Source organism: Carassius carassius, chromosome 39 (assembly GCF_963082965.1).
Source record: "Carassius carassius chromosome 39, fCarCar2.1, whole genome shotgun sequence".
Classification (NCBI taxonomy): Eukaryota; Metazoa; Chordata; class Actinopteri; order Cypriniformes; family Cyprinidae; genus Carassius; species Carassius carassius.
The window spans coordinates 7,293,627-7,321,094 of NC_081793.1; the positions used below are offsets into that span (position 1 = coordinate 7,293,627).

Below are 27,468 nucleotides of genomic sequence, written 5' to 3' on the forward strand. Positions count from 1 at the left end.
TCATCCGTGTACAGTATGTCACATAAATATCGTGCAGTCAAGTCATGTCAGAAATCCTATTTATAAGTTGAATGCATATGAACAGCAACACAAAGTCATAATTTGAACTGAGTTTACTCAACTTTCTTTAGGCCCAGAGTACCTTCATAAATTGCATAAAAGCAAAGCAAAAACATACTGTACCTGATGTGGATTCTTAAATCATCATTTTGTAGAAATGGAGTTAAAAACTGCTGATTTTTTGGTAGAAAAGGTACATCACCATTTTGCTCCAACCAAAGTGACCTGAATGCACCCAACTCATAAAGTGCACAGCTATTTATTCCAATGGTATTTGGCATTAGCTTATTGCTAAGCTAAATACGTGATACTCTAATAAGCGTTTCATTCATAGCACACACAAAAATGGGATAAAACTGTCAATTGTCAACTATATTTTTGGTATTAAATATTATTTATTGACTTGACATTTTTCTTGCCTTATCCATCATCTAGGACGAATTTTTCCACTGAGCTTTTGCTATGTATTATGGAATCGGTCTCTCCGAGAAGAATGCATCTAATTCTGCCTTAGAATTTGGACAAAAGAAGGTATGATGCCCTAAAACCCTACCTATGCATGCATCTCACTAGATTTTGGAACAGTTTGAGAGTTTTACTTTATATGCGATATAAAAACGTCTGGGTAGGTGCTTACCGGAGCATCTATCTTGATTAGAGCAATGTCTGCTTTCTCATCTACATCTTTGATTTTGGCTTCATAGGTGGCGCCGGTCTTTAGTTCAACTGTCACCCGGTGTTTGTTGGCTACCACATGGGCATTGGTTACAATCAGGCCATCTTCAGACACCACGAAACCAGAGCCGCTGGCCACCGCCACTTCCCGCTTGGTGAACATCATTCTAAAAAAGAAAAGTGAGGTTTTAGAAGATTACTCTTTATGAGCAAGCTTTTCATAAAGCAATAAGTCTACTTTCCACAGAGGAACAGCAGAGAATGATGGTTTCTCGGCGTCCTTGACGTGACTATATCTTCCAGCTAGATTTGAGTCCAAGGAGAAACTTCTTCTGACAAGTGATTTGTGGAACACATGACAGTTGTTCTCAAGATTTATTTATTTATTTATTTTCTTTAATAGACATTTTGCACAATTTATAAGCGTAAAGTTATAATGAGCACAAGTTATAATAAGGATAAAGCTTGGTGGATCATGCCATAAAAAAATATATTTTTATGAAGGGCTTGACCCTTTAACTCACATAGCATGATTTATCCATGAGAAACATGTTCCTGGAATAACATCAACCTCTCAACATTCTCCGAAAATCAGAGAGAAATTATTAGCAGATAAGAATGTTGTTTTAGGGCCAATATGGATGCAATCACGCTTACTTGAAAGTAGTAATTCTATTCATATTGATGACAGCGGGCTAATAAAAGACAGAACAAGAGGAAATATATATTTTGCCCAGTGTTAATTCATAAAGATGGCAGCAAAAGAGTACGAGATTGAAATTCAAACTGATCACATTCACTTTCAAAAATAAATGTTCCAAGAGGGTGTTTTTGCAGAGATGGCATAGAAGATCCATTTTAGGTTCCATAAAAAAACTTTCAAAGAGTAATTTAAAAAAATAATAATTTTTTTGTGTGAAGAACATTTTAATAATCTAAATAACCTTTTAAATACCTTTTTGTGCAATGGATAGTTTCCACTGATGCTACTGATGTTATTTTCAGAAGGCTTTGTGTCAAAGTCCTGATAAAGTTGTCCTCTCTGAGACATGAGCTCATTGATTAATGGAGTGTGTGATTCAGGATACATACTTGCGGAACAGCTCAATGTGAACCACAGCTGGAGCGATCTTCTCCACCACATCAGCGATGAAGTTATATCTGTGCCGGAGGCTATCTGGATTCTCCTCGTGGCCTGAAGAACACATGGCAAACAAAGAGTCAGTTTATACCAATTTGATAGAACAAAAGAACTATATAATATTCTAGAATGAAGACAATTCTAATTGTATAATTCAGTGAGCAATCACAGTGAGCAAATGTTTTCGCCTATAGCTTTTTTTTTTTTGGCGCTCATCTAACAAACAGCAGTTCATCACTTTTCTAAGACACATTTTTACAAATTAAGACTGATTTAACTGACAATGCATTTAACAATGCAATTTTATAATAAAATCCTATTAAATTTAGGATTTTTGGAACTGTTAAACAATTAATCATTACATTATATCATTTAATGAGAAATGATACAAGCATGCTGTAATACCAGAAACATTTTCATAGTATTTTTTACTTTGAATTTCTGGCAACCAGAGCTGCTTTTTTCTAGCATAATTTAAAATAATACTTTATAGAGTATTTACCAAAAAAAGTAAATTAATGGGACATGAAATATTTGAACTGAAATTGATTGATTATATAATAGAAACGAGAGATCAAGGTGCTGTGGAAAAAAAGAAACCAGCACAGCTATGTAGGAATGTCAGGAGTTTTTAGAGTCATCATACAAAAATATTTGACCACACATTTCCATGATTGCTAAAATAAGACAAAACCGTTATTTTGGGGAATGTTTTTCCTTAGAATTATTCCATAACACACCAAAGACCTAATATTTCTTATAAAACAGCAAAATGAAAGAGACAAAAGAGATTTTGGGAAGACTTGGCTAGAAAATTATACATCCTTAGTCAGAAAGTGCTTGCAAAACTTGGATCCGAGTCAAGACCTTTTATAACTTTGCACATGTAACACTATCTTTTACCTTGTATAACCCTTCTTTCACAACATCTGCATGCAAACACATCTTCACTGCCCCCTTGTTAGGTAGCATGCTATTTTCTTCCCTCACGGTCTGTGTACAGCTCTATGTATCCACTGTTTGAAATCCCCAGGTATAAACAACACCTTGAACCAAAACATCAAAACTTGAATGAACTTTTTTTTTTTTTTTTCTGGCAGGTTTAAATAGTGAATTCTTGACTATTTGGGTTACATAATAGAGCAATTACCATAATGCAATACAGATGGGAAAAACCTCATTTGCCGCACATTTTCCAAGCCAAACACTCCCTACAACATGATTGTGGAACTAACAAATCATATACACTCTACTGTCTTATGCTATAATAATTTATATCAATGGCTAAATTAATGGGAACTTTCTTTTATTAATGTCACTTGACAACCTCTGGGAAAGGGAGAAACTTTTAGTCCTCTAAGTTGGTTGTGAATAGGAATTACATTTTATTTACTGTAGATACAGGCCGGTAAAAAAAGTTGTAGGCTTATATAACGGATTGCCATTCCCTCTAGCATATCCCATCATAACTCTGGAATCTTGATAATGGAATTGTTTTTCCTCCCTCACAATATGGCTACACATCTGTAGAGGGCTTAGTACGTTTAAACCGAGAGAACCTTTCATTTGCTATGTCATAGCTGGCATAAAATCTAACACATTTGTGCAAACCACATATGAGTCATGTTTTATGTGAAGAGTACAAATAATGATTCTATAGGCTCCAGGGACATGTGGAAAGGTCAGGAAAAAGCCATATGGACATATGCTTCTTGCAAGTGATATTTTAACAAACTGAAAAGAAAATTTCACCGCTTTCGTAATATTTCATAAAAAGCCATAATCCAGTTTTTTTTTAATTAGCTCTGTTCAAACACCTAGTGAGCACCTAGTTGGGTAAAATAGCATACTTTATAACCATACTAGAATGTGAAAGCCTTGTCCAGTAGCCATGCTCAAGCCATTGGTGTGCATTTGATGGCTTGCAATACTGTTTAAATACTGTAGTTGGCTCACTGTGTCATTGTTATGTACTTTATGTCGTTATGGGATGTCTTATTTATTATATGCCCTTCTAGCAGAGTCAGAAATATAATAATTATTAGTTCTAAGCACATAAATGACCAAGTAAAGTCATATTTAAAAGTGGGAAATTATTTTTGATAATACGTAAGTTGAAAGGTGCATGTTGATTGTAAATATGGTGGGAATACATACAACATTGGCAAGCTCCAGTGGCAATGGAGCTTGGCTCTTCATGGCCACCAGTAGTTCCTGTGATAATGGTCGCTAATGCTGTGTTTTTTGTTACCTGAGCCAGTTCACAAGATAACACCATTCCAGAGCCTCGTCCCAACATGGCCACCAGTCCTGACTCTCTTCACAAAATGGCTGCCAGCCCAGAGTCTCTTCATAAGATGGCCGCCAACCCAGAGTTTCTTCACAGGATGGCCACCAGTCCAGAGTCTCTCCACAGTTTGCTGCTGTCGTGGACATAATGTCACAGTTTTCAGCCATCATGGACTACATGCCAGTGTTCCCAGCCATCATGAATGATGCACTTGAAGCTAGCAAGAGTGCTCAGGCAGCCAAGACTTTTCTCCAGTTTGGCAGGCAAACCGCTGGTTTCGGCCAGATCAGATGGCATCCCAAAGGGCCTGAGCACAGGTTGTCACAGAGATTGTTCCCCTGTCCTCAGTGTTTCCTGTTATGGCGGTAGACATCTTGTGTACTTGCGCTACAAAATGCTCTACTACTCCTCCAGAGCCAAGTCCACTTCTGTGCCTGCTCCAGTCTATGAGTCTGATTCAGAGCTTGCTCAAATCTATGATTCTGTTCCGGAGCTTACTCCAGTCCATGAATCTGCTCCAGTGCCCATTCCACTCCATGAATCTGCTCCAGAGCCCGCTTCAGTCCGTGAACCAACTCCAGAGCTGCTCCAGCTCATCTGGAGGTGGTGGCTTCTGCTGCAGAACCTCCCAAGGTGGTGGCACCAGCCCTAGCTTTTCCCAAGGTGGCGGCTTCCACTGCAGAACCTCCTGAGGCAGTGGGCATCTGCTTCAGCTCCTCTTATGGTGGTGACGCCAACTTATGAACTCCTTGTCTACCCAGCCACAGCCAAGGAGACCATCTGTGAACTCTCTGTGGTCTTCTGCTCCACCATCGCGATCTCTCATCTCATCTGCTCTGCCGTGGAGATCTCTGGTCCCATCTGCTCATCTATGGTGGTCTTTAGCTATGCCCGGTGGTCTTCAGGTCTGCCCTCATGGTTTTCAATGTGTGCATAATCGCATTAAATAGTTTAAATAAGTTGTTCAGATGAACAAAGCGTGAGGTTTTTCTTGCATAATTAACATTTTAATTGTTTGGTCAGACAGTTCATTTATAATATTCACATTAATCGGGGATTAAACGTGGATTTATGTTGTGTATGATAAATATGAAATGAGAGTATCTGCACAGCACCTATAACTGTGCTTTGTATCTGCTGATTGCTGATCAAGATTTACATGCTTGGCTCACTGACCCTGTATACTCATTCATTTCGTTCATAAACGAGATGTATCAGTTCATTCAACTCGTTCACGAATGAGAAGATCTCTCGATCTCTTTCAGTGAAGGGCGTATGGGTTCACTACATTCAACAAATCACATGCTCCGTCACATCTTGAGTAACTCTCTGACAGGATGAAACAGTTCACTAAGCTGTTCACAAGCTGCGCATGCGCTGCTAATAGTGCCGTGTTCGCGCGCTGCTGTGGAGGAAGGAACTTCAGTGAACAAGAAATATGAGTCAGTGGATTACCTGAACGAGAACGATTTGTTCACCTAAAAGATTTGTTCACGGACGAACCATCACTAGTCCAATTTCATATAGCCTATATTAAATATTTGGAATATATATTTTCATATTTTATTAGGTTCTTTGATTAGGTTACAATCAGATTAGTGTGTTATATGATTAGAATGTTGTCCCGGTTTTAGAATAAAGCACACAATGATATTTGAGAGTTTATTTTTCCTTTTCAGGAAAAGTATCGAAAAAGTATCGAAATCGCAATTCTTTACTAGGTATCGGTATCGAAACAATAATTTTGGTATCGTGACAACACTACTCCACAATCCACCTGGACTATGATGTTCATGGAGCATCTGGAAACCGCTCCTTTTGGGGGCGGGGGTATGGGTTATGTCATGTATCCAGTCTCTGCTGTGCCTCCCACTCTCCACCTGAGGTATCAATCACCTTTTCACCCTGGACTCAATTTCCCAGAAACCTCTGCCTAGGAACTGATTATGGACCTGTTTCCTATCAGTGGTATTATTTAACCCTCTGGAGTCTAAGGGTATTTTTGGGGCCTGGAGAAGTTTTGTCATGCCCAGACAGTGCTTTTTTCAGATTCTTATAAATATCTAAATGGGTAAAGTCTAATCTCACTGTAATCAGGAAAAAATGGGCTATAATAATATGTGAAATGCATGCATGTACATGATTGTATTTTTGAGAAAAAAAATGTTATGCGTGGTTAGTGAAAAACTAAAAATGTTAAATCACTTGAATAAGGCAATAAAACACATATAGAACATTGGTTCCCGGGACTTTTGAGAACTGGAGCTTGTAGCCTAGAATTTTTCTTTCTAAATGATGTGAAAATCATCTTGTTTACTCACTTACAGAAAACAATATATTGATTTAAATTTTCTAAGACACTTTTTGTTGGTAAAAGTCATATGCGAGTAGGCGTAAACTATCATGAATATTATTGTGATTTACACCTGAGAAGACAAAGGCCCGCATAATGAGCTGCATAATGAGCCTTTCAGTCAGCTGTGCCACTGTGAGGGAGGAGTTACAAGAAAGAATGTGAGGACAAAATAAATGTATATAATTTTATGTTTGTAGTTTATTAAGAATATATTTAATTATCCCACAACATAATATCCACTTGGGGGAGCAGTTAAACAGTTTATTAGAACAATCAAAGCTGAATTTCAAACTCATCAAAAGCATCATTACTCCAGTCACACAATCCTTCAGAAATCCTTTTAACATTTATTATTATTATTATTATTATTATTATTAATGTTGAAAAGAGCTGAGAATATTTTCAGGTTTTTTAGGGAGAATAAATTGAAAGAACAGCATTTATTTTACATTTGTTACAGTTATCTATTTGTTACATTTATATTATTTACATCAAGCTTTTGAATGGTATAGTATTGTATATTGTTATTGAAACTTCATAATGTTTCACTTGATTATACATTTAGTCAGGAATTATAGTTTGGAAAAAGTCTTTGGAAAAAGTCTAACTAGTAAAATGTTTACACGTTATATGAAAACTAGTACAAGTATATAAATAAATAAAAAGAGACTTACTCATGTTTATGATCTCTGCTGAATAAAGTGCTTCATTCTTTTTTATCCTCAACCACATCACATTTTTTGGGGGTGAATTCTGTCTTATTCCTCTCATCGCGAAGCAAACAGTAAAATAAAAGAACTTGAAGAACAGTCTCGCTGCTTTTTCTTCTGTGTGGGCGTATTCAAGCCGCGCGCTTCAGTTTGAATCTGAATAGCGCGTTCAGCATGGGGACATGGTCACATTAGATATAATGAAGGGAGACATGAAAAACGGACATCGCGTTGTTTTCATATGGATTACTTTATCACAGAATATCTGTTTTCAGCGGCATTTGTTTAGTTTAAAAGTGGACATGTCAAGCTTTCTATAGATATCTCTCACATGTCTCTTCGTTGAGTATTCACGGAGTTACAGTTCATTTTAATGACGTGTTTGTAAATGAAGATCAGCGCAGACAAAGGCTGCAGAGAGCACACCTTGTTTGTTATCTTTATTTTATAAGTGCACACAGTTTTGTTGTTATTATGTCTGTATCCAAAAAAAAGTAGACCCTTTACAGATTCGATTGATGTATTGCTCTTATCTGTAAGATTAAAACTGAAAGTGTAATTTAAGTTCTTTTCGGGGTTATCAGGAGAAAATGACTCATAACGCGTATCCGCGTTAATCGACTCCAGAGGGTTAACCCTCTGGAGTCTAAGGGTATTTTTGGGGCCTGGAGAAGTTTTGTCATGCCCAGACAGTGCTTTTTTCAGATTCTTATAAATATCTAAATGGGTAAAGTCTAATCTCACTGTAATCAGGAAAAAATGGGCTATAATAATATGTGAAATGCATGCATGTACATGATTGTATTTTTGAGAAAAAAAATGTTATGCGTGGTTAGTGAAAAACTAAAAATGTTAAATCACTTGAATAAGGCAATAAAACACATATAGAACATTGGTTCCCGGGACTTTTGAGAACTGGAGCTTGTAGCCTAGAATTTTTCTTTCTAAATGATGTGAAAATCATCTTGTTTACTCACTTACAGAAAACAATATATTGATTTAAATTTTCTAAGACACTTTTTGTTGGTAAAAGTCATATGCGAGTAGGCGTAAACTATCATGAATATTATTGTGATTTACACCTGAGAAGACAAAGGCCCGCATAATGAGCTGCATAATGAGCCTTTCAGTCAGCTGTGCCACTGTGAGGGAGGAGTTACAAGAAAGAATGTGAGGACAAAATAAATGTATATAATTTTATGTTTGTAGTTTATTAAGAATATATTTAATTATCCCACAACATAATATCCACTTGGGGGAGCAGTTAAACAGTTTATTAGAACAATCAAAGCTGAATTTCAAACTCATCAAAAGCATCATTACTCCAGTCACACAATCCTTCAGAAATCCTTTTAACATTTATTATTATTATTATTATTATTATTATTAATGTTGAAAAGAGCTGAGAATATTTTCAGGTTTTTTAGGGAGAATAAATTGAAAGAACAGCATTTATTTTACATTTGTTACAGTTATCTATTTGTTACATTTATATTATTTACATCAAGCTTTTGAATGGTATAGTATTGTATATTGTTATTGAAACTTCATAATGTTTCACTTGATTATACATTTAGTCAGGAATTATAGTTTGGAAAAAGTCTTTGGAAAAAGTCTAACTAGTAAAATGTTTACACGTTATATGAAAACTAGTACAAGTATATAAATAAATAAAAAGAGACTTACTCATGTTTATGATCTCTGCTGAATAAAGTGCTTCATTCTTTTTTATCCTCAACCACATCACATTTTTTGGGGGTGAATTCTGTCTTATTCCTCTCATCGCGAAGCAAACAGTAAAATAAAAGAACTTGAAGAACAGTCTCGCTGCTTTTTCTTCTGTGTGGGCGTATTCAAGCCGCGCGCTTCAGTTTGAATCTGAATAGCGCGTTCAGCATGGGGACATGGTCACATTAGATATAATGAAGGGAGACATGAAAAACGGACATCGCGTTGTTTTCATATGGATTACTTTATCACAGAATATCTGTTTTCAGCGGCATTTGTTTAGTTTAAAAGTGGACATGTCAAGCTTTCTATAGATATCTCTCACATGTCTCTTCGTTGAGTATTCACGGAGTTACAGTTCATTTTAATGACGTGTTTGTAAATGAAGATCAGCGCAGACAAAGGCTGCAGAGAGCACACCTTGTTTGTTATCTTTATTTTATAAGTGCACACAGTTTTGTTGTTATTATGTCTGTATCCAAAAAAAAGTAGACCCTTTACAGATTCGATTGATGTATTGCTCTTATCTGTAAGATTAAAACTGAAAGTGTAATTTAAGTTCTTTTCGGGGTTATCAGGAGAAAATGACTCATAACGCGTATCCGCGTTAATCGACTCCAGAGGGTTAAATTGCACTCAAACACGCACACAGTTGGCTGAGTATTGTTTAGCCATTCACTGTACCTTGTTTGCCTTGCCTCGCCTTAGTTCCATGACCTTTGACTGATTCCTTGTTTTGTTTTTTTATTATTGTTTGCCGCCTGGCCTGACCATTGCCTGTTTTCTGGATTACTCTTTTGTCTTGTCTTGGATATTGATGTTTTACTGGTGTTTAACCCTTCCTGCTCTGACTATGCTCTATTTAATAAATCTTGCACTTGAATCCCCTACTCCGTTGTATGCTCACCGTTACAATAAAATATATCTATAATCTATATAGAGATACGTGAGCAGAAAGCATGTCTGTAGTCAATGGTACAACGCTCACAGTTTGCTTTGTGTAACAACAACAGTTGTGATACGATGCCACGATGGTGAACTGATGCCAAAGAGCTTGAGCGTGATTCGGTCAAGAGCTCTCCGTTAGATTTATTTTACACAGCGCGTGTCACTTAAGCGGAAAGGACCCTGGCCTGTAAGGCTGGGACTTCCAGATTATAAATCTTGCAAATGTGGACAGCGAGGCCCAGCCGGCCACCTCACAAATATCCCCAATGGACACACCACTGGACCATGCCCAAGCCGAGGTGATGCCCCTAGTTGAGATGGCCTGTATTCAAATGGGGCATTGAAGGCCCAACGAATAGTACACTAGCGAGATGATGCCTACTATCCATCTAGAGAGTCTTTGCTTCATGACCAGGAGCCCTCTGGTGCGGTTTCTGAAGCAGACAAAGAGTTGTACTGACTGCCTAGGTGGTGGAATGCTCAATATAGATTCTTAGAGCTCTGACTGGGCAGAGCAGAGATAGCTCACTATCCTCTTCAGAGGTAGGAAGCGCGGAGACCATAATGACCTGAGCTCTGAATGGAGTAGAGAGCACCCTAGGTACTTAACCGTGCCTTGGTTTCAGGATGTCATTAGGCCTGAATTCCAGGCAGGCAGGGCTAATAGAGAGTGGCTGGAGGTCCCCTATTTGCGTTACTGATGCCAGCACTAGAAGAAGGCCAGTCTTCAGCGATAGTGACCGAATGCTGGCAGACTGTAGAGGCTAAAGGGCGGGGCCCTTTAGGGCACTCAGCACCGTGGGCAAATTACGTGAAGGGATGGCAGTGGGATGAGGCAGATTCTGCCTCCTGGCAGCCCTTAGAAAGCGGATGACCGTGCTGTGTCTGCCCACCGATTGGCCCTTGATAGGGGCATGAGAAGCCGCTACGGCCGCCTTTAGCCTCTAAAATTGTGTTTAGAACTCACTCTGGGAACCTGGAAGGTTGTGTGGCCAGAGGTGCAGGGCCCATAGGTCGGACCGAGGGTGCCATATTGTCCCGTTCGCCTGAAAGAGGAGATTCCGTGTCAGTGGAACAGGCCAAGGGGCTGCTATCCACAGCTAGTGGTGGTTTTAATGCACAAACGGCAATCCCATCGGCTGGCGCTCACCTATTATCGTCCCTGTTTTCAGAAAATCAGTTCAAGCGAACGCACAAAACCTGATTAATATTCATGAATCTAGCAGCTCATTAATCCTTCATCATTATTATCCTATCAGTATTTTTGTTCATTTTTTTCCCAATTATTATAATTTTTTTTGTCAGAAGCATTGAATGACAGAAAAAACAACCACCTCTCTATAGAAGCATATGGGCAGCGATATTCAATTTGGAATGTAATATGTAAAATGACAATGCAATATGTAAAATGGCAATGCATTTCTGTATTTATATTTATATTTTCCAATACATTTGTGCAACGTATGGTGCAAAATGAAAATGAAAATTAAATAACATAATTTTCATTTGCCATTTTACACACTAGTTTTAATATGTAAAATGAATAAAAAAATTTACGCTTTATAAGTTGCAAAATGAAAATGAAAATGTATTACAGAAATGATTAGATATGTATAACATGTTCAAGCAAAAACTGTGGCAAAATTATCATTCAAATGCTATTTTTCTTAATTGCATTAACACTCACAGTCAAAATGCATTCCGAGCCGATCACGTCTCTGCCCCCTCGCGCCACGTCAATCACTGCGTGAACAAGGCGGGGCTCGCAGAAGGTCAATAGACTCAATACTCAAGAAGAGGATTCAAGTGAGAGAACATGGACAAGACAGTTGGTCCATGTATGTTTTGATCATTTCGGTTTATGGCTTCAATATTTCTTTCGCACTTGTGGGCAGAGCTGAAACGCTGCTTTCATCTGATTGGTCGCTCCGCCTTCAGCTCGGTCTTTTCATTCTTTCAGACAGAATAAGAGTCAGTGCGAGTGAAGCACTGTAATGTCTGAAACCACCACTCACTGTTAATTAGCATAATATTTGAATCAGATGTAGCTGGGCACATAATTCGTGCTGCTACGACTTGCAAGAGACCCCGTTAAATTATTTCTAGGTTATAGTATTGTATAAATATTGTCCCACTGATAAAAACAGTGCAAATAGTTCTGTCTCCTTGGATAACAGTGAAGTGGAAATAAATATAGTTACATTTATGAAATAAAATTAAATAGGATTTTTTGGCAAAGTCTGGCCAGTTATACAGCAATGCTGTATACAAGTCAGACGAGTCTGAAGATCTGAGCTTAATTTGGTGAAATATTAAAGTTCTAGTCTGTGTCAATTACTCTCATAATAAATAATAATAATAATGTTACCAGTATTTTTCGGACTATAAGTCACACCTAAGTATAAGTTGCATCAGTCCAAAAATACGTCATGACGAGGAAAAAAACATATATAAGTCACAATGGACTAAGTCGCATTTATTCCGAACCAAGAGAAAATATTACCATCTACAGCCGCGAGAGGGCGCTCTATGTTTTCAGTGTAGACTACAGAAGCACTGAGCAGCATAGAGCGCCCTCTCGCGGCTGTAGGCTGTAGAGCTTGGTTCATTTCTCTTGGTTCATGTCAAATTCATTTTGATAAATAAGTCGCACCTGACTGTAAGTCGCAGGACCAGCCAAACTATGAAAAGAAGTGCGAATTATAGTCCGGAAAATACGGTAAATATATGTTGTCTTTCGCAAGCCCAAAAAAGAAGACTAAAAAGAGAAACATCATTCAATTTAGTATATAATAAAATGAATATTACTAATTTATTTAAGAAATGTAACTATATTAATTTTCACAATTATTTATTAATGTCACACACACAGACCTAGTGCCTTATGACTTAAAATATCTATTATTGATTTTTATTTCCACTTCACTTTTATCCAAAGAGACAGAACTATTTGCACTGTATTTATCAGTGGGACAATATTCATACAATGCTACAACCTAGAAATAATTTGCAGGTCTCAGCAGCACGAATTATGTGCCCTGCTATATCTGATTCAAATATTATGCTAATTAACAGCAAAGTCAGTGAGCGGTGGTTTCAGACATTACAGTGCCGCACTCGCACTGACTCTTATTCTGTCTGAAAGAATGAAAAGACCGAGCTGAAGGCGGAGCGATTCGACCAATCAGATTAAAGCAGCGTTTCAGCTCCGCCCACAAGTGCAAATGAAATATTGAAGCCACAAACCGAAATGATCAAAAAGTACACTGAATAACTGTCTTGTCCATGTTCTCTCACTTGAATCCTTTTCTTGAGTATTGAGTCTCTTGACCTTCTGCAAGCCCCGCCTTGTTCACGCAGTGATTGACATGACGCGAGGGGGCGGAGACGTGATCGGCTCGGAATGCATTTTCAATGTGCACATTGAATTTTGCTACATTCATTGCGGGACATTGAATGAAAATGCAATCGTAAGTGTCTTGACTGTGAGTGTTAATGCAATTAAGAAAAATAGCATTTGAATGATAATTTTGCAACAGTTTTTGCTTGAACATGTTATACATATCTAATCATTTCTGTAATACATTTTCATTTTCACTTTGCAACTTATAAAGCATTAAAATTAGTATTCATTTTACGTATTAAAACTAGTGTGTGAAATGGCAAATTAAAATTATGTAATTTCATTTTCATTTTGCACCAAACATTACACAAATGTATTGGAAAATGCAAACACAGAAATGCATTGCCATTTTACATATTGCATTTTCATTTTGCATATTACATTCCAAATTGAATATTGCTACCCATATGCTTCCATACCTCTCAAGTTAAAATGTTCAGTTAAAATGACTAAAATGCATTCAAACATGGTTATCAAATTTACTTCCAATTACTTAAGTTATATTAAATAATACTTGATTATTATAAAGCTTGACTGACTGATGTTAAAAGTGTACTGATGTTAAAAGTGTATTTAAAAAAACTGCTATTTTACAAATATATATATATATATATTTATCAGTCTGGTGAGTAAACTAAAATATTTACTAGCCAATGGCGATTCAATTGCCAAGGTGTCCGTAGAGGGTTGCAACCTAACCAGTAGTCATTATTAGGGCCTGGGCACAAAAATGACACAAACTGAAATGTCTTCTTTATGATGAGAGGAACGTTCCCCTCAAATTTGAATGAAGATAAAAGCAACTTTGTCCGAACCATGGCATGCATTTTTCGTGAGGTTTCGAGACTGACCTACTTTCCATTGAAACTTGTAACAAAGAATTTCCCAGTGTGATTCAATAAAGTAATTCTGATTCTGATATTTAAACAGACAGTTTCTAATGCTAAAGTGTTTTTTTTTTCAGTTTAGTTTTTTATCTTTTTTATTAATCTTCTACATCCATGCACCACTTTTATTATGCAATAAGAAGCTACTTTTTATGTCTTTATCTTAATACATGGTTTTCTTTAAAAAAGGAGCTTTACACACAACCTTATCAGAGCTAATGATAATGACCTGTATTGTTATACATTAATGTTATCTTAGTTTGGGTTTGTACAGTGGTTTTACAAGTCTTTGACATGCAGCATTAATCAGATGCTTAGTGAGTTAAAAAAGGGTTTTAAAAAAAGTAGCCAGCCCCTTGTTTCTTCAGACACTTCTGTCTCAGGTGTACTGGTGCGTTACACTTTGTTTTGCCAATGTTAGTTCATAGTGTTGGTAAGTAAAGTGGTCAGTTTGTATTTCTTATTATACAAGAGGTTGATATGGCATCTTAATCCTTACAAATCTATCCTGTTATCTTGTTGTGAAATAAAAGATAGTATCCTGGTGTAATGAATAAAACATTTGTATTCATCCGGAAGAAGGAGGCGGGAACCGGCGGACAATTAAACAAAGACTTTAATTACAAAATAAACACAAAACAGCGCACCAGCCCCTCACGGACTGGTGCGCTCAAATAAAAACCACAACACAACTAAAAGCCCAGGCCTGGTCCTCTCTCGTCCTTCACTGTCGTCGCTCCAGTTTTATATCCTTCCATCTCCTACGTGGGACTCGAGACCGGCGGTGGGCCGCAGGTGCCACTGATTTGCCCAATCACTGCCGGCCTCACTCGTGTTCCCACGTCCCTCGGCCCCGCCCCACTCGCCACACCTGGGACAAATAATTATTCTAAATTTAGAAACTAATCCAGTTCAGCTCTTTTAGTTAAGTTCAGTTATGTTGCTATGTATTGTTTGTCATATTAGGTTTAGTATAGTGTCATGGGCACCAAAAATAAATAAATAAATGTTTGAAATTGTTTTGGATTATAGCTAGTAGGTTATGAATCATGTGGAAATTCAGATATTCCAGGTGAAATATGGGCCAGTTCTTTTATATGAATTGGAAATACTGTCGTAATGCAAACAGATGTCATTAGCCTTGTGTGAACTACAGTACATTGTGTCATTGCTGGCTGTGCCAGCTATAGTAGGAAGGATTGCAAATAGACTTAGAGACAGTTGTGATGTAATGTCGTTGGGTGCTATTAGCAGGTTACATCCTATTGACTTATACAGAGAGATGATTCCTTACCAACAGTAGCATTAGTGTAGCCACATGATTTTTCATCTTTTGAGAGCACTGAGTTGAAGATTGCAATTGTTAGTGAAACATGTCTTATTTTATTTAGTCTTTCAAAAACATTTTAAACAGTGTAGTAATAGTTTAGTAAAACAAAACTGAAATCTGTAAATTATAGAAATAATAAGTAAAAGTGAGCACAAGAGAAATTCAAAATGATATAACACAAAATACTACCACTACTACTGCTACTATTACTACTAATAAAATAGAAAAAAGTGGCACTCAAAGAAGACATTTCAAATGAAAGCCAAAAGCATCCCTATGATATTTTGGTCTCCAGATATGACTTTGGTTCAGTGTAAGTCTATGGGATATTTAAGTTATTTGAGGTATCTTTCAAGCTTATATTATGAATGTGTGGGATGAGTCACGTGCCGAACTTAAAAATTAAAGTTGATTTTTGTTAAATCACTAACCATTAACATAAGCATTAGTAAGAGTAATGCTTTACTTAGCTTGTCTTATACTTGGGGCATTCCATTTACTGTAAAGTGATCAAAATTATGACTAAAACATACCTGCCCTCCCTGATGATTTTTCCACAACAGTGGCATTTTGCCTGAACTCAGAACTGTGCTGTTGACATTACATTCAATTACATGTCATTACATGCAACCAGCTGAGATTGGCTAGCGGTATGCATTTCCTCCTCTGATTCAAACTCAGCACTTGAGGCAAACCAAAGAGAGTGTGTGCTTGCTTTACTGCAGCATACAACACCTTAACTTCTTCAACTTCTATCTGAGACATACATACTTATACTGAAATTTCTGCAGTAAAACTGCATTCACTGAAAGTCTATATCACTGATTCTCTTGCTCAATAAATAGTCCATCAAGAACTGACATCTGTTAAAGCCAAATGCCCTTTTTCAGTTTGGGGAATTTCAAAACATGATATCACAAATATGCCCTTCATGGATCATATGGGCGTATGGGCAAGACCCTTAGTCCTCTCACCACAGGGGCGTTTGCACCATATAAGGGTTTTTCTTCAACTATGTTCCCTTTTATGTCCCAATAGTTGTTTTTGTTAAAACTAACATATTTTAACATTTTTCTTTTGTTATATTAAGATCTTGGTCATAGCCATCTACTGTATATGTGAGTTAAATAATCATGTACAATTTGATGTTTATTGACAATGTTTATATATATATATATATATATATATATATATATATATATATATATATATATATATATATATATATATATATATATATATATTCACAAATTATAACAGCACTATTTTCCATCAAAAACAACAATTTTGAAACTAAAGTCTTTTGTGTGTTTGTTTATTCAAAAGTTAGTCAACTTTTCCACCTAGTATGCAGTAAGTTGAAATACGAGGAATGTAATGCGTGAAAAAGAAAAAAAAAACTTTGTATTTTGTATGGTATATGTGTATACAAATGTCTACTGAGTAATATTTTTGTATAACTACCCAAAATTATAGAAAATCTTTGATAATATTACAAGATTATGCTTAGGATGCATAAAATGCTAGCCAAGAAATTTGTCTTAGCAAGACAAAGTAGTGAGCCATTTTATACTAAACATATTTAAAATGTAATTTCCCCAACAGAATAATATAAATATTTGAATAAATATTTTGACATGGTATATACTTTGTGTCTCCATACAGTTGACGAGACACCCATTAGTTCATGTCTCCTGAAAATGTGGATAAGGAAAAACAGCTCAATGACTGTAAAATTTGACCTATATCTGGATTCTCAGAGAATTAGTTTCTTAGATAATGTCCAGCCTCAAGAACTCCAGATGTAGATTACATCATGTGATGGGAGATGTCTTGCTGTAATAGCTTTGACTGAGTACAAACAGAGTTTTGGCTGTAGATCTCAGATTAACTTTTCAGCAGAGCTCGTGTGCAGGAACACACATGCCGTATAAGTCTATTTTTGGCCAGTCAAACAGTGACCGGAACAAAAGTGAGGTGATACCTTAATGAGCCAAAGGGAGTACGCAGAAAGTCGGTTTATGCTGATTTGTGCAGACAGTGCCAGGCTTGATTTGGAAATCATTACGTCCACTGGCATAAAGATCTGGTAATGCCTAATTAATCACATTGAATGAGGTTTGTTCAGCATGTGCAGAGGAACAAAAATGTTAAGTACATTAAAGATCTGTTACAAAACCTGCTGTCTGATGCCTACACTATTTCAACCAATGACCAATTAAAATCTCTGCGGGACGGGTCCAATTGTGCTGTCAGAGATTTAATTTCCCATTTTCCTACTTGATTTGAAACTGATATGTGACTTTTCATAAACTCAGAATGCATCAGAACATTTTCTGTAATTTGTTGGTACCTTTAGAAACGGACCAAATGGTCTTAGATGGTAGCATTCTGTTGTTTCCTACCTTTTAAATGTTTCAAAATGTTGTGTAGACCTTATGCTAAGGATACTGATTGCATTTTGCTTCGACTACAGTGATTGAGATATCTCCATTTCATTTATGCATTGAACACCTCCTGATGGGCCCGATCCCTTTGTTGCTCTTTGATGGATTTAAGGAGACCACTGTCTCTCTTACTTTTCCTCCTGCACTTCCAAGAGAATCTGGATGAACTAAGGCTCACCCGTCTTGCAGGGAAGGGTGTGTGGCTATCTGCTGTGGATTTGTTAATGCACCTTATTCCAGAACGTGTTCAGAACTCCATCCATACTCTTAAATAAAGGTACCAAAAAGGGATGACATGAACCATTTTTGGTTCTTCAAACAACCTTTCAAGAAGAACACTCAAAAATGTCAGTGTTTTTATTTATTTATTTATTTTTTTAATGTAATGAACCTTTTGTTGAATGGAAAGGTTCCACTGATGCTAAAGACTCTTTATGGAAACAGATGCCAAGAGAGAACCTTGATTATTAAAAGTTCAGGCAGCGCAAGGTTTGGAGCGCCAGTCTTACCTTTTCCGCAGGCTCCTCTCTGGATGAAGATGATGGGCGGCTGCAGGAGTTTCTGCGCCCGGTTACTGACTCTCTTGAGTTCGCAGATGTTCCTGTAGGACACCCCATCACTGCCGCAGACGGCCTCAGGGCTCTTACACACGCATACGCCGGTCTTTCCTCTCCTCCTCACAGTAGTCGTTGCTCCGACCCCCTCAGGCACAGCGCAGTCCAGACTCTCTCCACACTCCGGGTCTCCCAGCTTCCCTGTACCGCCGCAGGTTTCACCCTCGCCGGCTGCGCAAACCGGGCAGCAGTCGCACTGGTCTAGAATGTCTCCGGTCACACAGTCGGCCGGTACGGGCGGACACAGACTCTTATCGCAGCGCTCCGGACAACCGATCACATGACGCTTAGAGATCCGCGCATCACATAGCAAAGGCACCAGAATAACAGACGCGCAGAGAACCCACAGATGCATTTTTATATTAATCTGTAATAACAAATCGTTCAAGTAAAATCTCTTCAAGTAACTTAAGTTGTTAAGACGAATAAAAATATAACGCATGTAAACTTGCCAGACTTTCTTGTGCTGTCAAATGCCCATTATCATGCCCTTCAGTGACAGACTTTATAAAGCTCGGGGAGTATAAACAGCAACGCCGATTGGTTGGATGTATATGACGTTGATATGTGGGTGGGACGGGGCGCGATGGTAAGTAGCCCACGCCTCAAGCATGTGTCTAAAAATGGTCCCAAACACACCTTTTATTTAACGTCCCAAAATTATTTAACATCAGGTAGACTCATTAAGCTTACACTTGTATGTTATTTTCATGGGTTAATTCAGGTAGAAATAGCTCTTTAAGGTAACAATTGCAGATTATATATATATATATATATATATATATATATATTTGAGTCCCTGAGACCAAATGTTTTCAAAAACCCTTGAACTTCATAATAAACATACATTTTAACTGAGAGGATTAAGATTTTTTTTTTTTTTGTCATGAACGTTGGGGCAAGTTGCCACATTTGTTTGTTCATTTCAATTTTAATTTTATTAATAGCATGGCATTATAAATCAGACAAGCATCATACATCAGAAATGGCACCTACATTTGCAGCAGAAAGACAATACTGATCATGCAGATATGTTGACTGAAATAAGGGAGACAATATGAGAGAGAAGCAAAACAAAACAAAAATCAGTTGAAGGCAATGTATCACTTCAGATGTTTTACAGACTTCAACCCTGTCACACTTTATCACATTCATATTTTTGGAAAACTGCTGGAAAGAAAATTGACTGAGTACCATCTGACATGTTATGGAAAAAAACTATTTATTTATTTATTTTTTTTACAAAAATAAAGATACTATAGACACATAATTTGTGTATAGTTTATTCATATAAAAATGTGAAAATTATGATAAATGTTACATTTGTTATCATTAAATTGTCATGAGGTACATGTTCAGTGTAAAATCCTTTTTAAACCAATCCTATTTTGTCCGTTAAGCGGTTGAGGAAAGAAACGTGTCTGAAAAATGCCAATCTGGATGTAACTGGAGTCACATTCAGCTCTAAAATGTCTGCTATGATGTGCATAAAGTGTAATGCTTATTAATCAACCTACTAAAAAATACATTAAAAAATATATCCAAAAGCCACTGATCCAAGCTCATGAACTTGTGTACAGCATTGTTGTCAAATACTTGATGAATTTTTAGATGTGCTTGTCAGAGAGTTTCAGGTCCAAGCTGTCCTCCCATGCAGCTCTCTGACGGGAGTGTTTCCAGCATTATGGGAGTGGATCTCCTTACGCTCACTTATCCTAGGCAACATGTTGCTTTTCTCAATATTTGTGCCTCCCAATTCCAAATATCTCAATATTCTGGAATTTGAAGCCATGACTTCTTCACGGTTATTACATTACAATCATGCTTAATGATTTGTATTCTTTTGTTTTGCATGACATTCTCTAGAACTGGGCACTGTTATTGTAAAAGTCTCACTTGATCAATCTTAGGTAATCACAATGTGTCTAGAAAAGAAGGAGAAAGCTATGGGTGAAATGCCTTCTTATTAACCTATAGGAACTATAGAACTATAGAAATAAAATGAAATTAATCATTTTAAACTTGAAACGAAAACAACCAGTAGGTGGCAGTTAGTCACTGTCTTGATGACTGGATCACTGAATTGTCTTTCAACCAATTTGTTCAAATTGTCTGATTAATTCAGCAAAGAAGCATTTTTATGAATGGGTCACTCAATAAATCACTCAACCTATTCCTTCAACAATGTGGATCATTCATTAATGTTACAAAACACAAGCTCAGAGCAGGTCAACAGTTTGACTTTGCCTATTTTTGTTGGCAAAATATTGTGTCACTCAATATAAACGTCTCTGAACAAAATCTGTGTCACATTTGGAATCATGCTGATATTTGGGAAAACCAACACTTTTGCTTGTGTGATATTACTTGAAATAACTATATTATATGCTATAAATATATACTTATAGAACTTATGTGTCAGAAAAACAAGTGCATAGCCATCTTTAAAAAAATTGTAATCTAATGTTGATTTGCATTGTAATAAAGGTAGCACTTCTTGTGCTCAGTGTAACAGGACTTTACATATGGCTGAGGTCACACTACAATGTGTACATTCATGGATATTTGGCACCTGTATCATTTACCGTGTAAAAGGCCGATCACTGAGGAAATCAAAAGCACATTTGAAGAATAATTTTATGTCTGTAGCGTAAATGGCTTCTAGATGAGTTACATGTTGAGCTTAGGCTAGATTCTGCATCTCAGGTTCAACATTTATTTGATCAAAATACAGTAAAGCAGTAATATTGAAATATTATTACAATTTAAAATCACTGTTTTCTATGTTAATATATTTTAAAATGTAATTTATTCCTGGGACGGCAAAGCTTTCAGCAGCTATTACTCCAGTCTTCAGTGTCACATGATCCATCGAAAATCTGCTGATTTGGTGCTTAGGGTGTTGAAAACAGTGTTTTTTTTAATCATTTTTGCAGAAATTAAAAAGTAAACAGTTTGGCAGTGTTACATATATACAGTATATACACTGACTTAAACTTCTGTACATCTGTGAACTCTCTCTCCCTCTCTCTCTTTCTCTCTCTCACACACACACACACACACACGCACTATGCAGGATAAGAAAAAATAGCAGGAACATGAATCATACAGTGCACTATAGCTAACACACAGATGTGTTTGACATGCTGTCTTGCATGGCCATGGCGTGTTTTCAGTGCTGTAACTGAGCACATATTCCCTGCAACCGTTCATCAGGCTGTTCACTATTCTTTCCAACTTAATTACGTGATAGTATCGAGCTGGGCTCATGTCAGATAGAGCGTAGCATTCCGGGAAAACTAGCCTAACTCCTCCCAGAGTTTCCTGAAACAATCCCCAGGACAAGTGAGTCACTTCTTTCACATCAGAGAGCATATATTTCACTCAAGCAACTTTTAATTTTGGCACATCATTTACTTCTGCTATGTTTCAGTACTACAATGAGTCAATTTCAAGTCAGACTGGTCAGAATTTTTTTTTTTTAATTCAGAAATGGCTTGCATAATACTGATTTTCATAATTATGTTGGCTTGACAAAGCTAACATACTGATTATGTAATTAATTTAATTCAATAAATGCCGCCTTTCAATGTATATATATGACCACTAAACTCTAACTGATCAGACTTACAGAATTTCTGATTCAAATTTGCATGCAAATGCGGGAAATATGAAACAGAAGCTTCAGCAAATTTCACTGTGTTTCAAAGTTACAGTTTGGTGAACTCTACGTGAAGACGTGACCAAACTGATATGTGACACTGGACCACAAAGCTAGTCTTTAGTTGCTGGGGTATATTTGTAGCAATAGTCAAAAATACATTGTATGTGTCACGATCATTAGCTGGAGTGCCCATGAACTTCAGTAGAGGGCCTTCCTCTCAGGACCATTCCACCCATCAACCACCAGATGTCATCATATCATCACTTGGACACTAGCACCTCTCATACTGTTGCACCACACCCAAACTACATCTCCCATGAGTCACTGCATCACTATCACCTTGCCACACCTGCACCTCATTCATCAGCTAATCTCCTTGCCACACCTGCACCTCATTTACACACACATATAAGCAGCACTCACACACAGACACTTTGCAAAGTCTTGTTTAGCACCCTCTTACATTTCCGAACGGTTTCCCTGTGTTTGTGTTTCCGTGTCTGACCTTTGAATTGTGTATTTCGACTCTGATTCTCTGCTGCCTGCCCCGATCTCTGCTCATTACTGTTTATGATTCTGGATATCCCTGACACACCTGACGCCATTCCTGATTTCTGCCTGTCTGACCATTCTGTTGAATAAATGCTGCAATTGGATCCGAACGCCTCTGACTCTCCTTCGTAACAGTATGGGTCAAAATTATTGATTTTTCTTTTATGCCAAAATCATTAGGATATTAAGTAAAGATCATGTATGTTCCATGAAAATATTTTGTAAATTTCCTACTGTAAATATATCAAAACTAAATTTTTGATTAGTAATATGCATTGCTAAGAACTTCATTTGGATAACTTTAATGTTAATTTTCTCAACATTTTGATTTATTTGCTAGATCTTCTAATAGTTGTATCTCACCAAATATTGTCCTTTCCTAACAAACCACACATCAATGGAAGGCTTATTTATTCAGCTTTCAGGTGCTGTACAGTATACATCTCAATTTCGATAAATTGACCCTTATGACTGGTGTGACCCCTTAGCCGAATTAAGAGAATGCAAACTTTAAACTGGCAGTAGAGTATATATTTCAGATGTACTACAATATGTTGAATTGTGTAGTAAAAAAAAAAAATGCAACAGAGTGTGACCTCATATTACAGCTGCAGGGTCTGTAGAAATGTGCTTAAATTGTGACCTGGGCTTAAAATTTCTCATACAACAATGTAGGCCTATTTCATCTGTTTATCACTAGCTAGACTAACAACTAGCCTAGGACAACTTCCTATAGCATTCTAGAAACATGCTAAAATGTGGAAGCAATGTATTAGCAGCATGCTAAAACATGCTAGCAATGTGGTAAAAATAGAAGAAACATTCTAGCAACATGATAAAACATTTTTCACAATCTGCTAGAATCCTATAAATATGCTAGACATGCGCTTAAACATAATAGCGATCGTTTAACTAACCAGTGAAACTGTTATACAAATGGTAATCAATATGGCAAAAAAAAAAAAAAGAACCTTGGACCTACACTTTTACTATAATACAACCATTTTCATAAGGGATATGCCAAAATGTGATGGACATGTTAAGCAATATTTAAAAACTTACTAGAAATATGTTAATGTGTGTGTCGTGGGCACTGAAAATTTCATCTGTTGAAACTGAAAATTAAATGAAAACATTTAATGAAAATGAAACCGTTGTTTCCATTTGTCTGATAAAATAGCTAATGCTCTGTGAAGGAAAAAAAAATCATCCAAGATGGCAGATGGAGTAATGAAGAAGCACGAAGAAGCACTGACTAAGCAGATACCTTTATCTCAGGTGTCTTCCTAAACAAATTAGGAAAAACACGAGAAATTTATCATACAGAGGACAAACCATAGCTTTTCCCACAATATCGAATTTCAGAACTATGAGGCATTTGTTCTGTGTATTAAAACCTGGCATCTCTTGAGCAAAAGACATTCAGCAGCAAATGACTTTTGAGCCACCAGATAATGACAGAATTCTCAGTTTTGAGAGAACAAAATGACATTACCCTTGTCAAAAGGAAAGAAAGCTCCCTAAAATATTCAGTTGTGGTACATTTCCAATGAGATTTTTCACTTTCTGTGATATGAGACATGCAAGATATGTTCAGTCGTTAATAAGAAACTGTATGGTGCAAACCAGCAGAGGGCACTATATGAACATCATAAGAAGGTTGCACAGGCCTGAAGATCAGGGCCCATTTTCACAAAGATTTTTTTCTCTTACCACTACGATTTCTCCAAAGAGACCCTAGCCAGGAGTTTTTGCATAACACACCAAAAACCGATAAGAGCACATTTCCCCTTAGTTTTTATAAGGAAATCTTAAGATAGGAGGATATGAGTACGCGTTTTTAAATCGCCCACAGTGGTTGAGAGGCAGGGATCTGCTTTTCTCTGCAAGAGAGAGCAATATATATGCGATAGATAGATAGATAGATAGATAGATAGATAGATAGATAGATAGATAGATAGATAGATAGATAGATAGATAGATAGATAGTCTATCTGCAATTTAATGTTATGCTGTTTGTATAATTAATGACAAAATACTTCAGATTTAAAATTAAGTGGGGGTTGATGGGGGGGTGGTATATAAACAAATGTATAAATACTCTTTACTCCACCCCACACAATTCCATGTCCAAACAGTTACACTTTTGATTAATCAGTCCACAAATCACTCTCCCAAAAAGTTGCGTGAATTCATTTCAGGCAGAAGCTGATTAAAGTGATTATTACAGGTGTGATCGTAATGATTACAATTTAGAGAAAATTTGGGCAACTGTGTCCAGTCGTGGCCAAAAGTTTTGAGAATTAAATAAATATTAGTTTTCAAAAAGATTGCTGCTAAACTGCTTTTAGATCTTTGTTTCAGTTGTTTCTGTGATGTACTGAAATATAATTACAAGCACTTCATACGTTTCAAAGGCTTTTATCGACAATTACATGACATTTATGCAAAGAGTCAGTATTTGCACTGTTGCCCCTTCTTTTTCAGGACCTCTGCAATTCGACTGGGCACGCTCTCAATCAACTTCTGGGCCAAATCCTGACTGATAGCAACCCATTCTTTCATAATCACTTCTTGGAGTTTGTCAGAATTAGTGGGGTTTTGTTTGTCCACCCGCCTCTTGAGGATTGACCACAAGTTCTCAATGGGATTAAGATCTGGGGAGTTTCCAGGCCATGGACCAAAAATTTCAACATTCTGGTCCCCGAGCCACTTAGTTATCACTTTTGCCTTATGGCACGGTGCTCCATCGTGCTGGAAAATGCGTTGTTCTTCACCAAACTGTTGTTGGATTGTTGGAAGAAGTTGCTGTTGGAGGGTGTTTTGGTACCAATCTTTATTCATGGCTGTGTTTTTGGGCAGAATTGTGAGTGAGCCCACTCCCTTGGATGAGAAGCAACCCCACACATGAATGGTGTCAGGATGCTTTACTGTTGGCATTACACAGGACTGATGGTACCTTTTCTTCTCCGGACAAGCCTTTTTCCAGATGCTCCAAACAATCGGAAAGGGGCTTCATCGGAGAATATGACTTTGCCCCAGTCCTCAGCAGTCCATTCACTATACTTTCTGCAGAAGATCAATCTGTCCCTGATGTTTTTTTTGGAGAGAAGTGGCTTCTTTGCTGCCCTTCTTGACACCAGGCCATCTTCCAAAAGTCTTCGCCTCACTGTGCGTGCAGATGCGCTCACACCTGTCTGCTGCCATTCCTGAGCAAGCTCTGCACTGGTGGCACTCCGATCCCACAGCTGAATCCTCTTTAGGAGACGATCCTGGCGCTTGCTGGACTTTCTTGGATGCCCTGAAGCCTTCTTTACAAGAATTGAACCTCTTTCCTTGAAGTTCTTGATGATCCTATAAATTGTTGATTTAGGTGCAATCTTAGTAGCCACAATATCCTTGCCTGTGAAGCCATTTTTATGCAACGCAATGATGGCTGCACGCGTTTCTTTGCAGGTCACCATGGTTAACAATGGAAGAACAATGATTTCAAGCAACACCCTCCTTTTAACATGTCAAGTCTGCCATTCTAACCCAATCAGCCTGACATAATGATCTCCAGCCTTGTGCTCGTCAACATTCTCACCTGAGTTAACAAGACGATTACTGAAATGATCTCAGCAGGTCCTTTTAATGACAGCAATGAAATGCAGTGGAAAGGTTTTTTGGGATTAAGTAAATTTTCATAGCAAAGAAGGACTATGCAATTAATCTGATCACTCTTCATAACATTCTGGAGTATATGCAAATTGCTATTATAAAAACGTAAGCAGCAACTTTTCCAATTTCCAATATTTATGTAATTCTCAAAACTTTTGGCCACGACTGTATATCAATTCAAGTTGGCCTCATCTGGGGTCCTCGCAGGGGCCAGCATCATCTGTTCAAAGGTGTAGGGTCATCTGAAGTCTTTCTATGAGGCTGGATCCACGCTGGAGCTAGTGTAATCTCTAGATACCTCGAGATGGACATCATTTATGAACAGATAGGCAGATAGGAAAGAATTAGCGTAGCTGCTGTTCATAACATTTCAAGCTAAAACTATGTTTGTGACTTTTATCTGATCTAACTGGGAACACGGGTTTATGAGTGAATTGATTAAGTGCTTGGCTGAAGAGATGTGTATGTTTGAGTCCTGGACATTATCAAGAAGACAATTCCAGAGTTTAGGAGCCAGATGTGAAAATGATCGTCCTCCTTTAGTGGACTTGGTACTACTAAAAGTCCAGAGTTTCATGAGATTTTCATGGGCCTTATAGGTCAGTAGCAATATTTTAAAATCAATACAGAACTTAATAGGTAACCGGTGTAGAGATGATAAAATGAGGCTAATATGATCATATTTTTTGGACCTGGTAAGAACTCTAGCAACCGCATTTTGGACTAACTGTGACTTTTACTGATGCAAGAGAGGCTGCAGTTTCTTCGATGTTGTCTTTGGGTCTTTCATGACTTCCTGGATGAGCCATCGCTGTGTTTTTGGAGGGATTTCAGAAGTTCGGCCAATCTGGGAAGGTTCACTACTATGTGCCTAGTTTCCATTCGGAGATAATGGCTCTCAACGTGGTTCTTTGTGGAGTCCAAAAGCCTTTGAAATAGTTTCACAAACCAATCCAGACTGCTTTATTTTTGAGTTGGTTTTTAGATTTCTCTCTCTCTCTTC

The 27,468-nt window shown here is 37.3% G+C and overlaps 1 protein-coding gene across 1 annotated transcript in view; it reads right to left on the bottom strand.

The window, feature by feature from the left end:
• Positions 1–19,086, bottom strand: part of LOC132121319 (serine protease HTRA1B) — a 54,819-nt gene extending 35,733 nt beyond the window's left edge. Inside the window, exons 1-3 of the mRNA XM_059530604.1 lie at positions 18,485–19,086; positions 1,828–1,930; positions 698–902 (exon numbers count right to left, since the gene is read on the bottom strand). Coding sequence (XP_059386587.1) covers positions 698–902; positions 1,828–1,930; positions 18,485–19,031 — 855 coding nt within the window. The 5' untranslated portion in view covers positions 19,032–19,086. The remainder of the gene's footprint in view (positions 1–697; positions 903–1,827; positions 1,931–18,484) is intronic.
• Between the last annotated feature and the right edge of the window lie 8,382 nt (positions 19,087–27,468).